Source organism: Neodiprion fabricii, chromosome 1 (assembly GCF_021155785.1).
Source record: "Neodiprion fabricii isolate iyNeoFabr1 chromosome 1, iyNeoFabr1.1, whole genome shotgun sequence".
Classification (NCBI taxonomy): Eukaryota; Metazoa; Arthropoda; class Insecta; order Hymenoptera; family Diprionidae; genus Neodiprion; species Neodiprion fabricii.
This window is the reverse complement of record NC_060239.1, coordinates 24,131,409-24,155,073: the sequence shown is the minus strand read 5'-3', so window position 1 is coordinate 24,155,073 and position 23,665 is coordinate 24,131,409. Positions and strand designations below refer to the sequence as shown.

The following is a 23,665-nucleotide window of genomic DNA, read 5'->3' as shown; positions in this document are numbered from 1 at the left end:
TAGCGTTTAGTTGACAAAATATTAATTAAACTATCTTGAAATAAAGACCTTCTGTAATAAATGGAATGAATTCTATTTGTCGAGCAAAAAAAAAAAAAAGAAAACAATTTTCAGTGGCTTCGTATATTATGCAAATAGAAAATTTGTTCACCTTCAAGCTCTCAATTTTTTTTTTTTTTTTTTCACGTAGGTCCATTTTTTTCCTTCTCACTCGGATTTTCGCGCGATCAATGTCTTATCGTCGTTTCAGCAAATTTGTACGGCGTATTGCGAAAATTAACGTGTGAGGTGGGTAACACACGTAAGGCGACACATGCCGGTGTACACGCTTCGAATTGAAAACCTATAAAGCTTGCGGAGATTGACGATTTGCATCGCATCGCGATTCGAGAACAGCTGCAGGTGTCGCTGTCTTCTCCTCTTGTCACGCGATGGGGACTACTCGATTAATTTGTCACCAGACAGTGACGAAGGCCCGACGACACGTCGCGTGGAACGTCGTCGACGATTCTCTGCTTTTCTCTCCTTCTCTCCTTCGTGATAACTATATTTAGACAGAACGGTATCCGACGGTCTTCTGCCTAATCAAACGCCACGGTTTGCAACCGTGTGACATTATCGAGAGACCCGACGGTCATACTTGTTGCTAACTTGTCTCGTTGGATTTAAGAAAAATCGAAAACTTGCTAAACTCTCGCGAAATTTATGACGTTGATCATTTTTTGGAGGATTATGGTACTTGGTTATTTTCTCAAGTTCAGCGAGCCACATAAACGAAGCAAATCGTACCTACTCAGAGTTTGCGACCTCAAAACCTCGAAAGCCAAATGTTTTTGTTCAACGTTTAACTTTAACCTTCTCGTAATTTGGCAGAGAAAACTTTGCCGAAGTTTTCTCAGCTATCCCGACCTTTTCAAATTTGGGTGATGTTTGATGTTCGGATACTTTACACTCGCTCGGTATAAGTATTCGATGCAAATGTAAGTTACTGTTCGAGAAAAAGTTTTCTTCGTCTTCAAAGGGGGATCTTCTTTTATTGCCGTACATACTTTGCGAAACTTTACCGAGTATCCCGGATCTGTATTTCAACGATCCAGACTAAAGTGCTATAACAAGTACTTTTTCTTCCTCTCTATTTTTATCATCTAACGCAGTCTATACTAATCTGCACTTTAGTTTGCCAAGATGCGAAAATTATACTCGCCTCCAAGAGAATCCGCTGTTTAAAACTTATTCGTTCAAGTTGTAAAAACTTTCCGTACGAAATGTCGTTCCCACTGAAGTTTCGTTCAGTTTACAATGCAAGTTTCATGTTCCCCGAGCTGCTTTGAAATTCACATTCTCGATTTCACCATTACAGATTTCGTCCCCCCTCCCCTCTATATATAACTATTTTTTATTCGTTTGATCGGAAGTTCAAAATCCACCGGTTCAAATTCTCCGGCGACTAATAAACCGTCAAGTTAATTCATCCCGTATGCAAATTTTTCAACAGCTAAATCAAAACGACTCATTGTCCTCGGGAATTGGGTTAAAGCTCGAGGCGTTTTTTTCAACAACTGCACGACGGATTAAACGCGGCGAAATAATTGACGGTACAATAATTGCAACGTCAACTTCCCTCTTCGTCTTCTCGCGAAACTTTCAACTCCGACCGCACGTTGTACAAACAATTACACGAATTCCATGGAGAACTAATGGCACGTTTGTATTTTTTTCTTTCATTTTCCTTCTCTCTCTCGATGACTCATCGATCCATGCAATGCTCGTGACATTACGATGTGCATGGTATTCCTCCGCGTATCGACAACGCCTTGTAATTGTAATCGTATGCATATGTAAATAACGTCTTGTGAACGGGGGAGGGGGGGGGGGGGGGAGAACGATACTCAGACGCGTGCCTCGATCGCTCGTTTTGCATTGCGAGGTATACAATGTACCGCGAATTATGTCCACATACGTGACGCGTATAATGCACACGAATTTTTAAATTGCCTGTACGTGTCGATTATTTGCAAGACCAGTTAATATCCTCGGAAATTATACAGTCATCGCGAAATTTCAAACGACCGTCGTTGGCTGCAGAGGCTTGATCATTGTGATATACGGGTTGTGTTTTTTTTTTTCGAATAAATCGAAAACCGGAATGCTAAATAGATTTTTCGAATTCTCGAAATTTAGATTCATCGGGAACAGCATGACTTATAACGATTTATAGCTAAAATGTATACACCTAATATATTTTTCATGTAACACGTCTGAGGAGAATAACTGTTTCGATAAAAAAAAAAAAAAAAGAATTTATTATACAATCAAAAAGACAAATGTTGGGAAAAAAATCTATAAAATTTCTAGGTTAATAATTACATTATATATTTAACAATTTTGCAAACTTTCTTAACAACGAAGGGTTTCAAGAATAAACACAAGTTGCACAAGATATTCAGGCCTATACGTGTAATATAACATAATAGTCATTTAAAACCGTACAACCTATATATATGTATATATATATATATATTTTCGCACGGCGTTTCGATCAAAGCAAAGCCGATACGGGATGGGTAAACAGGAAACATAAAATTCATTTAAACCGTGACTCAGGTGTCGCAAGATACTACCGTATACGGCTTTCTCGCATCCACAAGCCATACATAATCGCATCTTTATCGTTTTTCTTGATCAGAACACACCTGTATACATATACGCATATGTATATAGGTATTAAAACGTACCCAAACCATGACATACATATGTAAATTATTGTAAATGGGCCAATGTGTCTCCCCGAAGGATTATTGTGTTATCCTTATCGATTCCGCCGGACAAAAGGATGGAGTAAAAAAAAATACAGTTCAATAGTGAAGCCGATTCTCCGAGCACCGTTTCAAACACTCTCGCAAATTTGCACCTGATCTCAGTATTCGCGGGGCATTGACTTGCTAGAGGCGTAAAACGGTCTCATCTTTATTTCTCTAATTTGACACGTATGCCTGAAGTTTCACACGGTCCTTTGAAAGAAATTTCAGGCAGCCGATACGACACAAGCTTTTTTTCTCTTCTGTTTCGAAACAAAAAAAAAACAAAAAACTGTCGCACTGATATCGAATTGAAAATTTATTTATCGAATTGTACTCTCTTTTGAAAAAACTGTCGTACGCGACGTGATATAGAGTGAAAAAGTATCGCGATATAATTAGATTGGTATCTGTAGCTTGTTCATACTTTCGTTAAAATTACGTTCAGAACTTAAAGCGCATCGTGTGTCTGACGGGTCGGTGGAATCCTAGCGATTATTAAGGATCACAAGTGAGCGCAAAATTTATCCACAAGTTTGCGCTGATTTATTTGGTCGTTATCAAAACTCAAAATTAGAGTAATTCAAAACTTGGAGTTTCTATCAAGATTGGTTATAAAATTATAAAACTTAATTCACTCTTCGAGATCATATGTCATTAGAATTTTCCATCAGGCTCAACAGATAGAAATTCCGTGTACCTGTGTATACATGTATATCTCTAAAAACCATTCTTAGCTTCTCGCTTATAATCCAAGATGATGTGAACGAAAGAAAAATTGCAAGGTATCAACATTTTCGCCTATTTTACATACGCGCGAAATCCTCGACAACTTTTTCCTCCCAGACCCCCTGTTTACACCTAGATCTACAATTCCTATACCGCCTTCGATCTCGACGGGATAATTATCCTCGCTATTTCTCCCACGGCTAGGAATACGTGTCCAGGTTTCGATCCGTGAGATACGAACTCTTAAGACTGATCCCAGGAGCAGCAGAAGCGGCAGAAGCGTAATAGCTGCGTGGGTTTCGACGGCGCTCAAACTAGCACGCGATGCATCATCACCCCTTCAGACAAGACTGAGAAGTCGACGAAATGGTTATATTTGCGATTCGCATCATCTCGTTTAGCACGAAGACATGGCCAAAGATTTAGATTTTCTACCGAAACGACCTCTCGTCTGCTGGAACAGTCTGATTGATGAAAAATTCAGTTCCCATGGATGTCCGAGTAGATACAACGTTTCTTTGGAAGTTAGTTATTGCAGTGTTTCAATTTTTTTCAACGAATAAGCAATTTTATACTACATGTATTAATTACGCTCCTTCTTCAGCTGTTGTCAGCTACATTTAGGTCTCATTTTTAGGTTCGGAATATTCTCCCATCAGCTTAAAAACAAGTCTGAAATTCTGGTTAAAATATACACGGTGCGAAAATTTGAAATTTGTCAAGAATTTATTGCAGAAAACATAATTTGGTACGTAATATGCGGAGCGATCTTTCACGACTGACGTTTGTAAGTAAAAATGACGCGTCCATTTCTGGCTACTTTACGCAATTCTATATATTTGAACAAACATGACAAAGCCTTATATCAAATAAAAAATATAATTTTCTAACGACAGATTATTAAGAGTAATGAAAAATCGAAGACAATTATTTCTCAAGTAGCATCTGGTACATCTAAAAACCTAAAGAATTCGTCACCGTTTCTAGTCATCGTTCGACAATTCGCAATAGCACGGCTGCAAGTTTGCCGAACAGCTGACAACGTAAGAAGAGTGAGAAAAAAAAAAAAAAAAAAAAAGAAACAAGAAATTGAAATTCCTCGACGGTATGATAATAACAACTCGAGGAGCGTCGTAAGACCTCGTGAGTATATTTTTCGTTTCCGGTACCTCGCGCGGATGAGCTAATTGTCAGCAACAGAAGCAGCAGCGTGATAGAGAAGAAGAGTCGCGAGGCGAAGGGAGGGCCGAGAGATAATCGCGAGTCGTCGAATAAACACAACGACGACAAAACAAACAATGCAGCAGGCACTAACTAACAGACGACGCCTCGCAGCTTTGCGACAACTCTTTTCGTCTATCATTGCCGTGATGCGTTTGTAATAAGTCGAGGATGAGTAGTTAGCCGTCTATCAACATTCATGAGGATGTAGTTACAGTAGCGTTAGCGTAACGAAGCATTGTGGCGAAAAAAAATTACTATTTTTCAATTTTGCAGTGACTCCGAAGTAGCTGAGTTTTGAAAATATGAATTACCGCTTTGCCCTATTACAATTTACCGCATTTCAGAGATTCCTAATGTTACGAAATTACGACTTTTCCGAAAGGAGAATCGTTACAACAACGTTACTAACTTCAGCCTCATCTGTAGTTGGAATAAGTGGACAGACGTTACGTGTTTTCGCAACTGCATCGAGGGGACTAATTAGGCCTTGACACGTTTTTAACAATAAGCTTCTCTCTCTCTCACTCCCTTCCAGTTTGCAAAAATCTATTTCTAAGGGATCATTGCCGCGATTGCAACCGAAGACTTCTAGCAAACAACCGCGTTAATTTGATTCCTCTCTACGTCTCTGTCCAACTTCGTCTCTTGCTCGCAAATAAACTTTTATGCTCGTAGGAATTCTGTGGCGCCATTTGCAGAGCTCGCATTCGCGAAACTACTAACCAGAACGATGAATTAATTTGGCGTCAAATTGGAAAGTTTACCGATACAGAAGTTTTGCTTTTCGCTCTTACGTTGAGATATTCCCATCCCCCTAGATTTGGAATAAAAATTTGGGGAGAAAGAGGAGTTTTTGTCGAAATATGAAACTGTCGTTTTAGACACCAAGCAATGTTCTTATCGTTTATAATAAGGTGGCTTGTAATCATTTAATTCTTCGAACGTCCGTAAGTGAAGGCTGTCAGAGAGATGGAAGGGTGCATGCAATACAACCTGTACTCGTACGATGTGCTGATTGATGGATTGTTCAATTGTGTGATCGACTGTTAACGAGATTGAAAAATTATGAAACTTGGCGAGTTATCGGCCACTCCATATGACGACGAGATTATATTTGGGAAGAACGCAGTTACATATAAATTTGGGGCATGCACCCAAGGACAACGAATAACTGCAGACGTCGATGATAAAATAAATTCATTCGTGATAATATATAATTTACCTTTCATAAAGTCGGAGAGCTGACAGGTAGACTCCACCACGTGGCCGTTCATGCTGACATCGGCATCCACAAACTTTTTCTTTTTTTTTTGTTTTTTCACGTCGGTAATATTCACGTTTCAAAGTACTCGACGTCAATGTCAAGTTTAGTGTATTATCCCTCCTGCACCTTCGTTTTTTTTTTTTTTTCTCTTGTCGTTTGTTTTGTTTTGTTCACGAACACAGTTTGATTTATAATCCAATGGGAACGTCGCACAACGAGTTTGTCACACTTGGGCCGTATAAATTGTTCGAAGTCTTCGAAAAAGATTCCCCCGAGTCTCGATAAAAATTGTTCTCAAAGTGAAACGAGAAAAACACTAACAATATCAGCTTGCACGAAGAGCGCTCCGACGGTGAAAACTATCCGTCCGCATTTAAAGACAGATAAAGAAAAAAAAAAAAAAACAACCGCCCCAAAAGCCGTTGCGACGAACAACGTCTGACGGGCGGACGTAAGAAAAAAAAAAAAAAAAAAAAATCTCGCGCTGAGAAACGCGCAGAAAATCCGCTTCGGATAACGATATAAATTCCTCCCCCAATATCGGCGGCCGGTTACGAAAACTCCGGGCGCGATGTGCGTCGGCGTGCGTGCGGCAACAGACTGAACTCTTGACGGTCGTCGAAGCGGGTTTGCCCAGCCGTCCGACGGTCGACCGAAGACTCGAGGAGTCGAGTAAGGTTTAGGCGATTCGTGCGCTGAGCTGCGCTGCGTTACGTTGCGCCTTGCGTCGTCGAGAGCGAGAGCGCTGCACCCCCACATTTCTACGTTCCGTGTACCGCGCCCAACGAGGGCTGACGCGATGGGGTGCGAGAGGAGCCGAAGGGGGGGAAGGGATGAGCGCTCTAGCCTAGCAAGCTTGTGTGGCGCTCATCTACGTGGCGGGAGTCGCGGTCCCTCTCTCTTTCGGTCTCTCTCTCTCTCTCTCTCTCTCTCTCTATCTCTCTCTCTCTCTCCCCCTTGCTCTTCCATCGCCTGCACGCATTGTCGGGTGGGCCCCGAAGGGGAGAGGGTCGGAGGGGGGCGACGGCGCGGCGCCAGGCCGAGAGTTAACTTCGCCGCGGGCCGACCCGAGTCGGCACTTGGTGACTGCCCACCCACACCTTTGCGTCCGCTGTCCGAGAGAAAGAGATGGTAAGGGAGAAAGAGGGAGAGGAGAGAGGAGGTATCGTGGACGGGTGACGGGTCCAACGGCGCGACGCGACGCGCCGATCCGATCCTTGGAAGTTGATGCCCGGTGTGGATGTGTGCGGTAACGAAATCTCGTCCCGGGATCTGCCGTGCGGAGTCTGGCCGACTTATATACCACTTTACTTGCTTATATTCGCCGGTCGAAAGAGGTGGGATTGAGAGAGCGAGAGAGATAGAGAGACCCTTGACCCCGAACCTCTATGCTCACATATCCGTGCGGGGTAAAACGTCCCACGCAATTCCACGCGAGTAAGAGGGTTCGAGGTTTGCTTTTTTTTTTTTTTTACCGACTTTCTTGAGGTGCGGGAAATTTCGGTGTATACATTCACAGGGTATTACTGATATTTTAGAATAATATTTCTTACGACACATGCTTGAAACGTTGGATTTACAAAGCCTGTGGAGCTTGCGTAGTAATGTAAAGTGCGCAAAGTTCCTCATTTCTGAAGAGCGCGGTACAAGACGCTGGCGCATGCGCATTGTCCGATAACTTAATTTTACGCACGGACTTGACGCTCCGTCAGTGACGACATTGGGCTGAGTTCAATCTGAAGTTTGCGCGTTTCGGTTAGGATTCACGAAGCTAGACCTATATCTGTGGGCCTCTTGATTGCCCTTGATCTACTTCTTGTGAATTATTACATTAGATTCCTTTGCTTCTCAAATAAAACCTTCCATCACAGGTTTTGGAAGCAAATAGCGTGTCTCACACGTCCCGATGGCCTTTGATCAAACTCGTTTCCTCATTTATGTTCAGAAAGAAAAAAAAAAGAATTAAAATGAATGTAGAAACGTTAATTATTTCGAATTTGGCCTTGAATCAGCCAAAAAAAACAGTAGCTATAATTCGATCTCGTTGCATTTGCGATCGCGAAAATTGCATTAGTGCCAAATACTCTCTTCAACGTATTGACAAGTGAGAATATTTTTTAAAAACTTATAAAATAAATTTTTCCAGGACAATGTGCGTTTTTCTGGTAGCTTAAGAATTTTATTTCGTTCGTGATACGATTTTGGTAATTTAATTATGTACCGTTTCCAAATTTATTGACGTAATCACTACTACACTTTATTCGAAAATTTTTGTTTCTCATTTAACACTTTTTATCTACGAAATTGGCACAAAGTAACACAGTTTGCATTTAATTAGCACAGTAGTCACGAGATAAGATTAAGCGTCGGTGATGGTCGTGCGAAATAAAAACCCGCAGGAGCGCAATTAACGCCGATTTCAATGTCGTAAATTACATTAACTTTCCTTCGAAGTTGACAGATACGAAGAGCGAACCCGTTTACTAAACGGAACGGCGTGGCGTGCCTGAAAAAGAGAAAAACGAAGAAGGACGAAACGTATAAGTCACGAGGTGGTCTAACCGGAAGCTGAAATTATTGCTTGACAAGTGACACACCCGCCCAACTATGGCAATTGGTGTCACCCTGCAGTTGGCGGTCTGATCCAACGCCACCAGATCCCCGATGCATTTCTGACCCACGTTCGAAATGATTGCTGTAAATAATCATCGGTGTTAGTACGTGTAATAAATTGTTAACCGCAATAATGGTGGCGTCGAAAAAAGGCCGGTATAATAACCCACGCAAGAGCGCATCGATTACGCGAACCAAAATGTAAATCCGTGACTTTTGCCAATGATTTAAATAAAAGAATTTCCTTGTACTCCCGGTTATTTTATTTGCTGATATATCATGTTTTTTTATTTTTTCACCTTCTCTGCCTCTTCCTCTTCCTCTACTTTTTTCTACTTAGTGTCCCCACCGCTGTGAGCATTTGCGAATCACACGACATCCATGGGGAAAGAATATACCCTATGAGGTATGTCTCGCAGATGACCCGAGGCCTGCAATCGTGATTGGTAGTAAATAATAGCCGACGGTCGTAACCGTGTTGTGGGTCAGGCCGAAAATGCGCGCCTGAAACACACGTCCCGCTTTCATGACCTGGGAAATTCAACACCATGTGACTGCTTGTACAACCGCATGGGCTTGCACATGGTGTTCACGTTTTTAATAGCGAATATGAGAAACTTTCCGTACCTACTCTTGCACGACGATTTTGGGATTTCCTGTTTGGTGGATGGTTGGCATGGCGTACAGATGTGGGCTCTCGGGGCAATTCGCCCTCCTGTACGCTGTTCCAGACTTTTGCCCGGAGTGACAACAATGCAGAGGGTCCCTTATTTCCCGAACCGAGTGCAATTTCGTTTACAATCTTGTACTCTCGGTCGAAATGCGGTAGCCATATGTCGATCCTCAAGTTCATCCGGATGCCTCGCTGCTTGTTCGACACGCGCCGAAAATATCCGGAGATTCGCACATGCTTTAGCTGTGGGAAACGTAGTTTAAGATAACCGTCAAAGTTCATCGGTGTGTCAACAAATCATGCGTGGAAGAGTAAACTAATTTATCATTTGCGTCAACAAGAACACCGAGCGAATGCTGACTGAATGAAACGATCTTCATTACTCCATCAGTTGATACAAAGTGATAGACCCCGGCTACTACATAGTCGAGTAGTCAAGCATACATGCGTTGACGGAGAGTAATGGATGAGATATTGGAGACGAGCTGCGGCCTTGCTTCTGGCTGCTTGGCATCGGCTTATAAATTCACTCAGAGAATGTTCCAGTATCGATTGCCAAAAGATCAATGAAATATCGCTAGAAAGAAACGAGCAATTTAGCGAAATGTCAGAACTCTGGGCAATAGTATAGGATTTTTTCTTCGACATAGGTAATGATCCGCCGAGGAGAATGTGATGAAATCATTTCAAAAACTGTTAATATTACGAGTACCCGTTACTGTGTGTAATGAGCTCAGAAGCTGTTACCATAATTATCATGCTATGTATATTTTTTATAGAAATCATTAATACACGCGTATTACGACTCTTTAATAACTTAACCGAGAATGAAAGTTAACGTAGTTGGCGACTTGAACCATTCTCAATGTGGATACGACATCTCGTGGTTTTCACGCTGTTATGGGGAATATTACTGTTACATAAATTCACGAGAGGCTGTTCGTGTATTACAGGCATGAGAACAAGTAAACAAGTAAATTTTCAGTACAGAATCATGAGTAAGTGCACATTTAAGTACCTATTCTTGGTCTCGTTGTAATGAGAGTTTCAAGTTTTGGAATTTCCGGGTGCCGGTTTATCACAAATCCCCAAGTGTCAGCGATTGCGATTACAAGAATGGAAGCACCGGTTCGATTTGATAAGAACCGCCGAATCTCAAGTGTTGGAAATTGGTCGAGTAGAGACGCGCGATTCCCTTCCACCCGGCGGCTTATTAATAGTCGAATATACGCAGTTGTCGATAAACTTTTATCGAATACTCGTACGATGTTAAATGACCATAAAAATGATCGTTAATGATCGCGCAATCAGCGATTATGGCTATGAGCTACCGCGCTTCAACCGTGACTACATAACTAAGCGCGCGCAGGAAACTGACGCAACGCGATTACAAATTAAACGTGGCTTCTTCCCCGGTCAAAGAGCCGAGTAATTTCCACTTGAACCTCGGTTGTAATTGCTGGACGCGTTCGAGTTGCATCGAACCTCAGCAGGCATGAGACTCCGTTCGTCGTCACACCAATTTCGACTGCACGCCCATCCTCATTCACACCATAAGCATGTAAGAACGAACGGTTTTCAATATGCGGTAAAACACTAGCTACCGCATCCGTTCGAGATGTATACCCGGGAATCAGGGAGCCGGCTAACCATAGACGGACCACAACAATCACCCGAGCAACGGCCAACAGCCGAGAAAGTTAATTGAAACACGTTTGACAATGGGAAACGTAGATTGATTCCATGGAACTTGAACGATCTTTGTTACTCCCACGTGCACCTTCGGAAATCAAGGAGTCGGGAACGCAGGATGAAATGATCGAGAGCCGAACAGAATTACTTCTCCTTCGACACTGCAGTGTCCACTGAATTTACCTTCCTTGGCTAGGAGTTCTGATTCTTCCGCAGGATAGTCGTCACAAAAATGCTCACTTTCTCCCCGTAACGAAACCTCAGGATTTTCCATGCAGCTTACATTCCTAAAGTCTCGAGACATCTACCGTTACCCACAACTGGTCGTTATAAAACAGAATTCTTAGATTCAACGAGTACAGTCCGTGGGTTAGAACCAATCCGAACACTTGATACCTCCTATCCACAGAGGCATCCGTGGTGGTCTTTTCCGACCGTGATTAGCTCAACTCGGTATATCCTTAAAACACCACTAAGGGCACAATTATGACTCGAAATTGATTAGGATCACCCGAAATCGTTTGTCAAACATTCCGTGTACCGTTCGATGTCCCAGATGCAGAGTGGATCTAGTGCTCCGGAGATGGGTGCCTACTTATCAATCTCAACCATACGGACATTCTCGCTCACGAAGGATCGACCCATCCACCCCTCGCCGCTTCTCACCGTCTCCGTTGGCCTCTGTTTATTATTATGATTCCACGGGTCCGAGACGCGCCGGTGAAAACCGTGTGGAACGTGAAACGGTGCAGTGGAGGATGCTGTGAGAACGATCGACAAGGCCTCGTCGGTCCAACTCGTGCGAGGAATGCCACACCTGCACGGTGGCTCTAAAATGAATCCGTTCCAGAGAAACACGAGGTCTTCTGGTCTCTAAGCGGGTCCGCTCGAACGAGAGGACCATGTGGTCCTGGGGTAAGAAGGGGGGACCGAGGTCCCAACAAACAACAGGTAGCCAAGCGGCCTCGTCAGCCTCACGGAGCTACCCCTTCAGATTAAGATTAGAGTAATTGAGAGATCGAGATAGGGTGCGGGGCTTCGTTAGCCGTTGAACCTCGTTTGCGGGATCCTGGAAGCTGGGTCCGAGGACATAGAGCTATTCGGGTTCGTTACCGACCTTATCTTTCACCAGGCCTCGCTCACTCCGCTCCGCTCCGCCAGTGTCCTCGTACGAATATCGCGTGGGCTGTTTGTTACGTAAATTAACCACCTACGAACAGAATTCCCTCGCGCCCTGCCGGCCCTGGTGCGCCAGGCTTCCACTATTTTCAGCACGATTTTGGTATGCGGGAGTTTGGCCGATTATTGTCTATCAGCACATGGCCACACCGGAGTCTCCTTGCGGAACATGCGCCATCCCTTGATTACGCCGACGGTTTCGTATCGCTGATTATGCCTGCCTAAATATAGGACCGAAGTGACGTTACAGGTAGATTTCCGATTAGTTTACTCTCGACGCACCTGCGGAAACGTTGCGGCTTTCATATTTGTTGATATAGGTGTGGGTGCGAAGTCGTTGTGTCAATTCGTGGAATGTATTTACGCGAATATGTACCAAACAGTAAGTTGCCAATGCTACGAATTCGCGCCTGGTCACTTTGGCCTGACAGGTATGTTTGTCATCCTCAAAATAGTTTTATTGAGAATAAAACAGGTGCTCGCTGTTTGAACAGTTGAAACGATATTTATTTTATCCTTTCAAGCGCAATTCTCTATTTTTATCAAATTTTCACGTGTTTCCTTGTTTTTCATCTTGGGCCTATTCTTCAGTCATCCATTCGACAAATATCATCTAACTTCTAAAATTAAATGTGTGAAAAATTCCACCTTTATTTCCTCACCTGTCGTTAATGTTCTCGAAATACAGCTAGAAGCGTTCATAATCGGTAAATGTGCTTCTGTCTCGTTACTCGGTAAAAATTTCATCTTGATAATTTTCTGTCATTATAACTTTCCAAGGAAAATTTCGATCAAACGTATTGCGGAATTGACGAAGCTGTATAAAGTTGAATAAATATGTGTAACTTTTTTGGAATCGATCTTCGAATCTAACCAATCAAACAGGGTATTTTTATTGTGAAGTAAGAAAAATATGGCTCATAGGTAGACTGCGTATTGAAACTTGTTCTTTTCCGTGTTCCTTGGTGGTACCTCAGTCATTCGCGTCTGATTTATTGCCCTCGGAATAAGTTCGTGATCTAAAATAGGTTGGAAAAAATAACCTGTCAGTGGATGTTCCAGGTGATTTAAGAGTGATATTTAAGTTGATTTTTTAAGTTGATATTCCTCCGGGCGATACGCGTGCGTAATACTTTGGTTTTAGGTTCGCCCACGCTACGGGGGTATGTAGCCTTCAATTTGTCATCACCGTGCCACGTAGGTATAATTAGAGGTAAGCCATCGGACTGGAAATGAAATACCGTGGCGGTAATTGTCGTTAATACAGTTACACGCCGTCCATTAATATCTTACCCAATCCTTTTACGAGTCATAACATGATTCCGTACCTAGTGTCACGTGTGCGGAAATTCCCTAACAGCCCATTGAAACCGTTTGTAAATCTGGAAACGCCGTAAACTTTTCCATTCCATGGATGGATCTTTCTTGGAAAATGAAATATATGCGATTCGTTCCACTTCAACTGGATCACGGATAAGAATTGTACCTGGTTTTGGTGATCTTTGTGATAAACTTCGTGGAATAGAAACGTCGAGGAGACAGTCGTCTCATCCTCTTGACCGTGGAAACTAATTGCAAGTAGGTAGTTCGGCGGGTCGGTGGGTAGATACGTAAATGGGGGAACCAGCAGTGGTGGTCGTCACTGGAAGATAATGAAGATTCGTTCCCTCTGACCGAAGTACACGAGTGCCGGGCACTTGAATTTCCGCCACACTCAAAAGCGGTTATAATGCATGCTGTACCCACCTTCTTCGCGACAAGAGGACAGGTCTAGAGTCTAGACTAAAACTTAGCTAACTGCCGCATACCTACTAGAAAGAGGCTCCACGGTTAAGTGGAGACCACCTTCAAACTCGTCTATTGCATATATAACACTCCAAGCACTTGCCGCAGCGCACGTATAAACGTCTGATACTTGAAATAGACGAAGAAGAAAGAAAGAAAAAATTGCGATGCCTGCAGCTTGAAAACCGCATGCTGTTCTTTGAAACCCCACGAGGATATTTTTTTCATGAAGATAAGCCACGAGGCCACGGTACTCCGGTACGATAAAACCAGACTTGCATTTCCACGCGGTCCATTAAAGCGAAGTGAAAAAATCCGTTTCCTTCAAGTCCCATCGCGGTATCTTTCGAAAGCTGCGAAATGCAGAGATTTTTACTCAAGAATATGTTAACTCCACCGCGATATACACGTACGTGTACAAATTGATGCCAACACAACGGAAGTGATTTCATCTTCTCTCTTCCATCCAAAAACTTACAGCGTGCTTTATTTGTTTACGATAGGGTGCAGCTTGCGCTCGGAGGAAAAGTTCGGTGGAGAATAAGAAAAAAGGTAAGAAACACGCAGGGGAAAAAAATGCCGTGCTTTTGGTCGCGTGCTGTACGAATTACGCGCACTTAGAAGCACGCGTGTAACTTACGTGCGCACACGCTGAAGCGTGTGACGATTAACGTAAATCACGTCCCGCGTGTGCTACTTGCAGTTACTAGCTATCGTACCGAGTCTCGGCACAGAGGGACCAGCTGTCAGCTGACTTCCGTTTCCTACGCCCGTATTCGTGTTATACACCCAGTATTATTAGAACGATGGTAGGTAGGATATTTGTGCGCTTTCGAGCGAGTGAAAGAAACTTTGAAAAGAGGCTGAGTCAGGCTCCTATTTTTCCTCTACTGCAGGCTACTCACCGCCGAAATCATCAGACGGAGAGCCAAGGGTCGGACTTTCAGGCGGAAAAAAAGAGGAACATTGTAAGAAATTTGAAAAAGAGACAGAGAGACTTTTGAGTCATGTGGCTTGCGGCCTGTTTCGAGTACACGCGAAGAGTGGTGTTACAGAAGTAAATAATTTCTTTGAAAACTTCAAGTAGAAGGACAGCCGCCAACGTGAAACAAAAAACTCTACACTGCTTCTGCACTTACCAGAATTGGTGACATTTGCAGTTGTTTTTATATATTTTTTTTTGTTTGTCTGTTTTTCGCTAGAAGATTCCAGCTGTTTTCGTCCAAATTGTATTATATTTCGAGGGGTAAAAAAACGGACAATAAATCGAAAAAAGTCGTTTCCCTCTTCAGCATAATTTCAATCTCGAGAGTGAAACACTCTCACCTTTAATATCTTTGTTTTTTAGGCACATTTCGCGAATCTTCGTGCTCGTGAAATCATCCCTGCGAACAGCGATATATTCTATTCCTCACGTTCGTGGCAACTTTGGGGATTCGATGCTCGCGGTGATTGCCGGGAATTCGAGCTGCGTCTGATACCCACCAATTACTGCTGTCAAATTTGGCAAACGGTATTTCGGTATCTACTTTGCACGGGAGTCGGCACCCCGGTCGTAACTCAAACACGGTGCCCGTAGCAATTGCGTGTTATTGCGTTCCCTGCGGGCGGGGGAGGATAATATCGTTATTATATCCGTGCATCAAACATTCGTTACGTCAGGCCTGGAGTATTAATTACAATTTCGGTGAGGCTATGAGGCGCAAAACCGACAGCAGGGAAACGCCCACAAGCTTAGAGGAGGTAGAACATGCGTATGTGCATGTATCCATGGTGTTTAATTCGATCGGAGATATCATCGCGGTTGTGCCTGTAATACTGCACCTAATGCCCTGTTAGATATAAGGAGCCGTCAAGTTGTCGATGTCAAACGGACACCCATCCGATCAGTGATGAAAGATAACAACACTTCTGAACTTCACATCCGATTCATCAAATTTATCCTTCCGTTTATAAAAGACCAAAATCCTTCATTTTTAATTGACAGATATTGCGTGATCTGCCAAAGAAACAATCGATTTTTCATATCGTAACTATATACTGATTCTTTAAATTTGTTAGTTTCTGATACATGAATTTCTTAATATAACGACTTTTGGGATAGGACGGAATCAAAAATATTTGCGAGAATTCGTAAAAATCAAGCAATTGTTCGATTTATTTAGGGTTTTTTTTTGTTAATTCGTATGATTAAAAACAAATTTCATCAGAATTAATTAATGGGAAGCATTTCTATCGATAACAACGTCAATCCACTTGGTCGATGGCATGGTTTGCAGTGCCCTACGATATCTCAATAACTCATCGACCGATTGACTTCAAATTCGGAGACGGTCTTTTTAAATATAGCTTACGTTTTTTGCTAACAATACAAACAATTTTTTCAATACTGTATTTTTACATCAAGTATATTATAAGAAAGATGTAAATTTTTTACAAAACTTCGAATCTCCATTTCAAACGGTCGCAATTTTGTTGAAAAAAATGCTCAAAATATTTGGCTCCCGGCAAGAAGCATATTATAGTATCCGAGAATGCGTGTCCCCGAATTTGAATTGAAATAAATCGTCTGAGTCGATTTACGTCATTGTCTATAAAAATGCATTCTATCAATTGATTTGAATATGTAAATAAAGCTCGATAGTACATAATTTTTAATAAAACAAACCTCAACCGAATTGAACGATCAGTTATCGAATTACGAATTCCCAAAATTGACCCATTTCTTAAAGCCTGTGTAGGTCTAGTGCCATGCGATTAATCGATTAATTGAGTATCTCGATTAATCCAGTGATTAACCCTTCGCTGGCCATCCGCAACGATATCGTTACGAGTGACTTTTGGGTTTTTTGGTATCTCGGAAGTTTTCCAATGTTTAAAAATTTCTGTTCGTTGAACAACTAAAAATGTTGGAATGCAAACTATTGGATCATCAAGTAAAAGTGTTAAGCTGGTTCCCTGAATTCTTTTAGAATTTCTGGATACTACTAAGCGGGTTAAAAATTGCCAAGAACGACAGGCGGAGTAGAAAAAAAAAAATTTTTTTTATTAGGTAGGTACAGTAGCTCTCAAAAATATTTTCATAATATGAAATTCGATATTACTTTGATCGATCGTATTTCTTACTTTTCTTTATTTCAACTTTATTTTCGAGTAATCGAGAGTTAATTTTGAACAATTATGTAGAACATCGAATTTGTTTCTACAAATAATATTATTGATTTTTGTAGTTTATTCTTGCATGTGATTAACTCGATTACTATCTTTGTCAGAATACTTTTGAGCGTTACTGTAAGCTTCCGTCGCGATAAAGAATACCTTGTCCGTTACCATTGCTACCTCGAATCGGTGGAAAAGGGTAGTAGATACGAGGCGCCTTATGCGTCCGGAGTAACGAGGCGAGCTTGCAGACGCGGCGTCGCGTCGGTGCCGCGTAGGTGCAAGCACGACGACGGCGTCGCCGCATTTATACACATGCGACGTGCCGACGCCAGAGCAAGGGAGAAGAGATCTTCGACGCGCCAGCTGAAACAATATGCCGAGGCGAGAGCGGAGCGCGAGAACCGCGAGGCGACGGGGATGACTGTCAGGGTCTCCTTCTGCCACTCGGGGAATCGCTCCGGCAGTGGGTTGGCTTTTTACCAGCTGCGGGTGGCCGGCGATGGGGTTTTTCAGACTTGAAAGGAATCCCTGTTCCTCGATAGACCCGACTCGTCTCAATCCCTGTTGCAGGGGAGTCACAGGGGGGAGGGATGGAGACCCACTTTCAAGAGTCGCTTCAAGATTACCCTGCCTGCCAGGACGAGCAAGGATTTACCCGTCATCTTTGGACGCCGGACGATTCGGCAGCGCGTCCTTGAATTACAAAGCTCGATCCTCGAGGTCTTGAGGAGGTAGACCACCCCTGGAGATCGGAACAGTAGAGCTTATCTTCCAAGCTTTCTTTTAACCCCAAATGCAGGTGTGATCATGCACCACGAATTTCCATCTATTATCGTAGGTCATGTGGGTGGCGATTCGCAACATTTAAAACCCGATCGAGTATAACGCTGTTCAGCCTGACTCCCGACCAGCAAACATGGCCTAGTAGTTAGAACCGAAAAGAAAAATGTTTTCATGCTATTATTGTTTCTCAACTCAAACACCGAGGCTCTTCAAAATCAGTTTGCACTATTGGGTTGTAGATTTAGAACGTCTCGGTGCGAATAGCACACCACATTTAGTGCTGTCACGAGGTTCGATATCCCTCCACGACTATTTGGTGATAAAGTTGACACGTCTGGTGTCAAGACCTTGAATAGACAAAAACAAATGGCGCAGGGTGATTTCTAGCACGTAGAAAGTTCCTCTGCTACGATACAACAGCGTGAAAAATTCTCGCTCGTTTACTGCTGAAGCAAAAGTGCCTGGTTAAACATTAGTGATAATTACATAGCGGTGTCTCTTGTTGTAGATTAGAGAAATCTAATCTAACGTGATACACTTCCATCGGTGTAACTCTGCAGATACGGTGCAGGGACTTTATGCGTTCCGGTGTATGCCTACATGCTGAGATTTGTATCGCACGTTAACAGTTGCGCGTAATCCAGTGTAGCTTGAAACTTGGAAGAGTCGCAACTAGATTACAATAATCGAGCAAAAGTTTAATCGGACTTACCGCAAGCCGCACTATTTAAGTAGTCGAAAGGCGATTGGACAGACCATGACGTAACGGTCAAAGAAAATATAAACGCGGAATAGCTAGAAACACTTGGCAAATGTTTGACTGTTTACAGATAACGTTGAGAACATAACTTGCCTAAATAGTATGTAATCACGTTACCACTCTTCATTTCGTGAATTTTCTTTCTCAAGTATATATTAGTTAACGACGCGCTCTTGATGATGCGCATGGAAATATTCATAGGCACAGTCATCTGTCGACCATCCGATAACTAATGTCTAACCAAATTATACAGCCCTATAGTAACACCGTGCTGGCAAAATATTTGTATATTTATCAAAGAACTGGCATAAGTATATTTGTCAGCACGGGTAGTGGAGTTTGGAATCTTCCACCACGTGAAATCAGCCAGTCATGGCATGCTTATGACGGGCTATATAGACCCGATGCATATATGCATTGTATACACAACGTCTATTATGTATTTATAGATTTTTACACCGAAATGGGTGCATCGGCACACCAGAATTCCGTTTTACAGGTTGAACCTCTTTAAATTTCCCTAATAATCGTTTAGCATCATTCAAACAAATGCGCATGACTTTTTTCATTCAAATTCAAAGAATTTTCCTACGAATCGTAGCTCTTTTTTTGTTTTTTTTTTTTTTGATTTTTTTTTTCTTTGTTGCTCGGATAAATTTTGTTGAACCAGGGCCAAGCTAAGCGCCCCTTGGCTTGTTCCGCTCTGTTCAACCGTTCGGAGATTGTTATTGTGAAGAAGTTCTAACGCGAGTAGAACGGTGGCTAATATTTGGTCAGAAAACAAGAAGGCCCGACGTGTACGGTGTTGCGTTTCTGTATCTATTAGGACATCCATACCTGGCTGCCGGGCAGTAGAATCGGTGCTCAAAGCGTTCTCTAGACAGTCCTCACAGGACCATAGACCGAGCTTCTGCTTCGGCTTCTTGGACTTTTCCGAGAGTCATTTAGCGTGTCGTTAACGTCGAACCAACGGCACCGAGACTCAGGCCGAGGAATTCGAGTAGATGAACCGAAGGAGAACATCTGCCGCGAGGATCGGGATCCGCGTGATTCCGCGGCAGCTTGCAAAAATCTACCTTGAACGTGAACTGCTGCACGAGAATAAAAAAAAATAAAATAAAACAAATAAAATGAAAAAAAAAATAAAATAAAAATAAAAAAAAACACTCGCAGAGTTCTTCGCCTACATGTGTTGGGGCAGCGGTGAACCGGCACATGCGGCTGTGAATTTCAGCTGGAAAAACCGCCGGGTTTTACGGTCAGCTTTGCACCCCGGGGCGTCCGGCGATCGGTTTTAGTCAAATACGCATTGTTGAGTGTATACAGCGTGTTGGCCATCTGGACAAAACAAGCGGAACGCATACAGGTATACGTACACGCGCTACGGCATTTCCTGCTAATTGGAAAATTTTCAAACTATAATAGGCACAAACACATACCTGCCGTGCCTGTAATAAAATTGGGCTCGTTACAACAGCTGCGAAAGATTACACCCTAAACATGCTCTGCCATCGCGATGACACGCTGCGTCGATCGCTTATTTTTTCCATTACTGAACAGGATCCGATCCTTATCGCTAGAAATATTTAGGAAACTGTGTAAACGTGCCGCATCGGTTGACGATCATTCTTAGGAGAGTGGAAAAAAGGTTCGTGAGAAATCAGTTGACTTCGTACCAATAAAAGACATTTTTGACTCTTGCGACGATTCAATCGTGTAACTGATAGTTTTATCGTACTCACAAAAATCCGCCAGTCGAAGTGCTAAGCGAGTCAACGCTATCGCGTTGATCAAACAACGCGGGACAAATATTCCACACGACTGGTTTACTTGTATTTATACTATCCTATGCACACATTTTACGTATGGTTAAGTGTTCAATTTGGCAAAAAAAGCATTCCGCAATAGTTTATACCACTGGTACGGTACTGTAAATATTTAACAAACATCTAATAAATCTCTCAATTATTCCCAGCTGCGTACAGTGGCGTACACGACTAGAATTACTAATCCATCGACTGTTAAGAACCACCTTCAAATTATACGATTTCTGGCTGTAGTTTTACTTGCCTTTACAGCGTTCTTGCAGCAAACTGTAGACGGACTTTTAATCGATTGGCCAATCTACGCGTCACTCCAGACTTCAGAGTCTGCTGTCGGGATCACTTTGTTGAAAAACCACTGAATATTTTCATAGAATTTTTCTCCAACTTTACAAAGACTCCATGCACATACGAATGTGATATAGCTGGGCCAGTAATATGCACTTGTGTAAGCACTTGTGCCCTTGGTAACACTGAACACATGGTTAGTCCGAGGAATGGCTTGAACAAAAAAGCCAACTCATAAGCACTGCGTTATGTAAGGGAAGAAATGGTTTTCTACCGCTTAATCTTGAGTGGAGACAACCCGGCCTCGAGACCAGCCTGCAGTCATCCAGCCTCCCCGCTCACCCCGGGACCATCCATGGAGCCACGGTTTTTCATCCTGCAAAAACTACTCGCCACGTGCAATCCCACCGACTCCGACGAAACTCTGTTTCGGAGATGGCGTATTAATTAGACTTTCGGTTAACGGCCTGTGCTGCATATTAGAACCGTTGTCAGTAAATGATTCCGCGACAAATGAGTTCAAATCTCGAAAAGAGAGAAAACCTTTCCATTGATCTGGGTATTTTGTTTTTATTTAAATTTCAAACGGATATATAACGTTTGAAAAATTGAAATCCGATTAGGAACTAATCGTTCTCAAGCAATCAACCTGGGGTAATATTTTCTTAGTAATTCGTAACTAATAGAACTTGATAAAATCTTGTCCGAAGTTTCGAAGAATTCTGGAATCAACCGATTGAGCGAAAAATGCGCATTCACGATGAGACTATTCGAATGGCGTTGGATGCTCGTCAAAATTTAAAACGCGGTTGGACCGCGGTAGAGTTTTAGTAACGTAAATAGAGCAAGAATTTTCTCGCACACTTAGACTTGGAATTGCTCGTCTCACGATGACTTCGGCTGCGGTGCGGGCACGTAACCCCGGCAGGGAGGCGATCTACGAGTTCCTGGACGTTCTATATTTAAGGCTATATAACCAAGAGAGCATTCACCCCGCGGGTGGGGAAGTCAATGAGACACGTGGGGCGCCCCCGGCACACGTGGAAGCACACCCGGTCCCTTGCACCACCTCCGAGGGAGGCAGGCTAGAATAGATTCGAGGGTGGCTTCCACGCCCGGTAATTAGATCTAGCCGACGTATTTTTTCAGGGGAAATACCGGGCTCGACTTAACGCCCCCTTAGTACCGCGGGCGAAGGTTTGTTGATCGTTCAACCTCTGGCTGCAGGGCTGCGACAGGTGAATTTATACTCCCTCACTTGTCTCGAAGGGTCATATGAGAAACATTCGTTTCGAAAAACACTGCTTCCCATGCGAACTCAGCCGTATCAAGATTCCCTTAAGATGATGATCTTTCTGAGCTAAGGGTAGCAATTTTCCTTTACCATTTGAACAGTCCGTCGATTTATACCGTGGGGCTGACTCTTCTTGACGTCAGATGTACTCTTGCTGAGAGGACATTCAGAAGCTCTTGAATTTCCTCAAAATTATTTGAAGTCTTCGGGGTTTTTAATTTCACGTGGGCTTGTTTGAATAATCATTTTAAATGCCGTGGTCTAGGAGTCTTGAAGTCAGGTAGACTTAAACCTGGATATGTATGAATTCGTGCAGGGTTCAAAACATTCTGCACCGTACGACTAGATCTTGCCTGTCAGGTATTTTCCAGATATTTTCGCATTACCTAGGATAAGCCTAAAAGCAGGAAACCTTAAACCTTCCAAAACTTTTTGGGTCGCTGTACGCACAGTCACGGGATGGTTGATCCTGGGACCGGTACATATCCCTTTCCGCGCACAAGTATCCACTCTCTGACCTTATCGGGAGGCTTGTCCTGAATCGCACATGATTTTCGCAACGCAACTCCGTCAAATTCCCCGTACATGATAGCCGGAACGTGGAACAAAAGTTCGACTTTTTTTTATAAACAACGTACAGCGCAGGAGCAAAATGTTGAGAGTCCTTCAAGGAACAGACAAGGTCCCTTGCAGGAACCAGTCGTAAGTATCTCGAAACAAAAATTGTAAGTTTATGTGTGTATAGTGGAAGAACAGAGAAGGGAAGGGAAATAAGGGGCTGCAGGAACGTCAGGATTACACCGCGGTGTCTGCTAAGCATATGTGACGATAGGGGTGCGTTAAGGGTATTAGAGAAACGCGCAGGCATGGCCATTGGAAAAGTTAGTGCGTGTCGGCCAGATGTCCTCAACAGGGCGAACCGAGTCCCACTGGCACCGGCTGCGGTGCCCTTCAACCCCCCAAGCGCAGTGTGTCGTCCAAAGAGCAGATAGAAGCGACCCCGAAACCGTTGTCAGGCGAACCTTGTTCTGGCACGCGGCGAAAAGGGCCACGAGACAAAGGGCCAGCAGTGCAAGACAAGAGGGCCGGATGTTTTTTCACCCCCCTCGAAGATGGCGAAACTAGATTTACAAGAATGGTTCGACCGAATTTAGGGATCCGTAGATCCTCTGTGAGATTGTCTCCAATCTCCTATCACATCGGAAATTCGCACCCACGTTAAAAGAGAAAAGATATCCACGCACACTTGGGCACAATGAGTCTGACAATGAGACGGCTAATTTTTTACACTAGACCGTTATGTCGGCAACACAGTGAAACCTAAAGCACCATAGTCGGCCAAACGCGAAACTAACTCAATCTCAATAAACGTAACATAACCCATGACCGTCGAATCTAACCTTAAAATACCGTGGGGATAATGACTTGTTGGATCGACACTTATTCTAAGGTTAGATTCGACGCTCATAGGTTATGTTACGTTTATTGAGATTGAGTTTGTTTCGCGCTTGGCCGACAATGGCACTGTAGGTCTCTCTGTGTTGCCACCATAACTGTCTAGTGTAAAAATCAGCCGTCTCAGATTCATTGTCCCCAAG

General features: G+C 43.0%; 1 protein-coding gene across 3 annotated transcripts in view; it reads right to left on the bottom strand.

Moving 5' to 3' along the window:
- The window catches only part of LOC124177034 (carbohydrate-responsive element-binding protein), a 98,700-nt gene that overhangs the window by 13,610 nt on the left and 61,425 nt on the right, over positions 1-23,665 (bottom strand). The window contains exon 1 of one of the 3 annotated variants that reach the window (XM_046559080.1): positions 5,974-6,449. The exons of the other annotated variants lie outside the window; for them this stretch is intronic. Within the exon in view, the coding sequence (XP_046415036.1) occupies positions 5,974-6,025 (52 nt within the window). The 5' untranslated portion in view covers positions 6,026-6,449. Of the gene's footprint in view, positions 1-5,973; positions 6,450-23,665 lie in introns of those variants that run through there. 3 annotated transcript variants of the gene reach the window in all.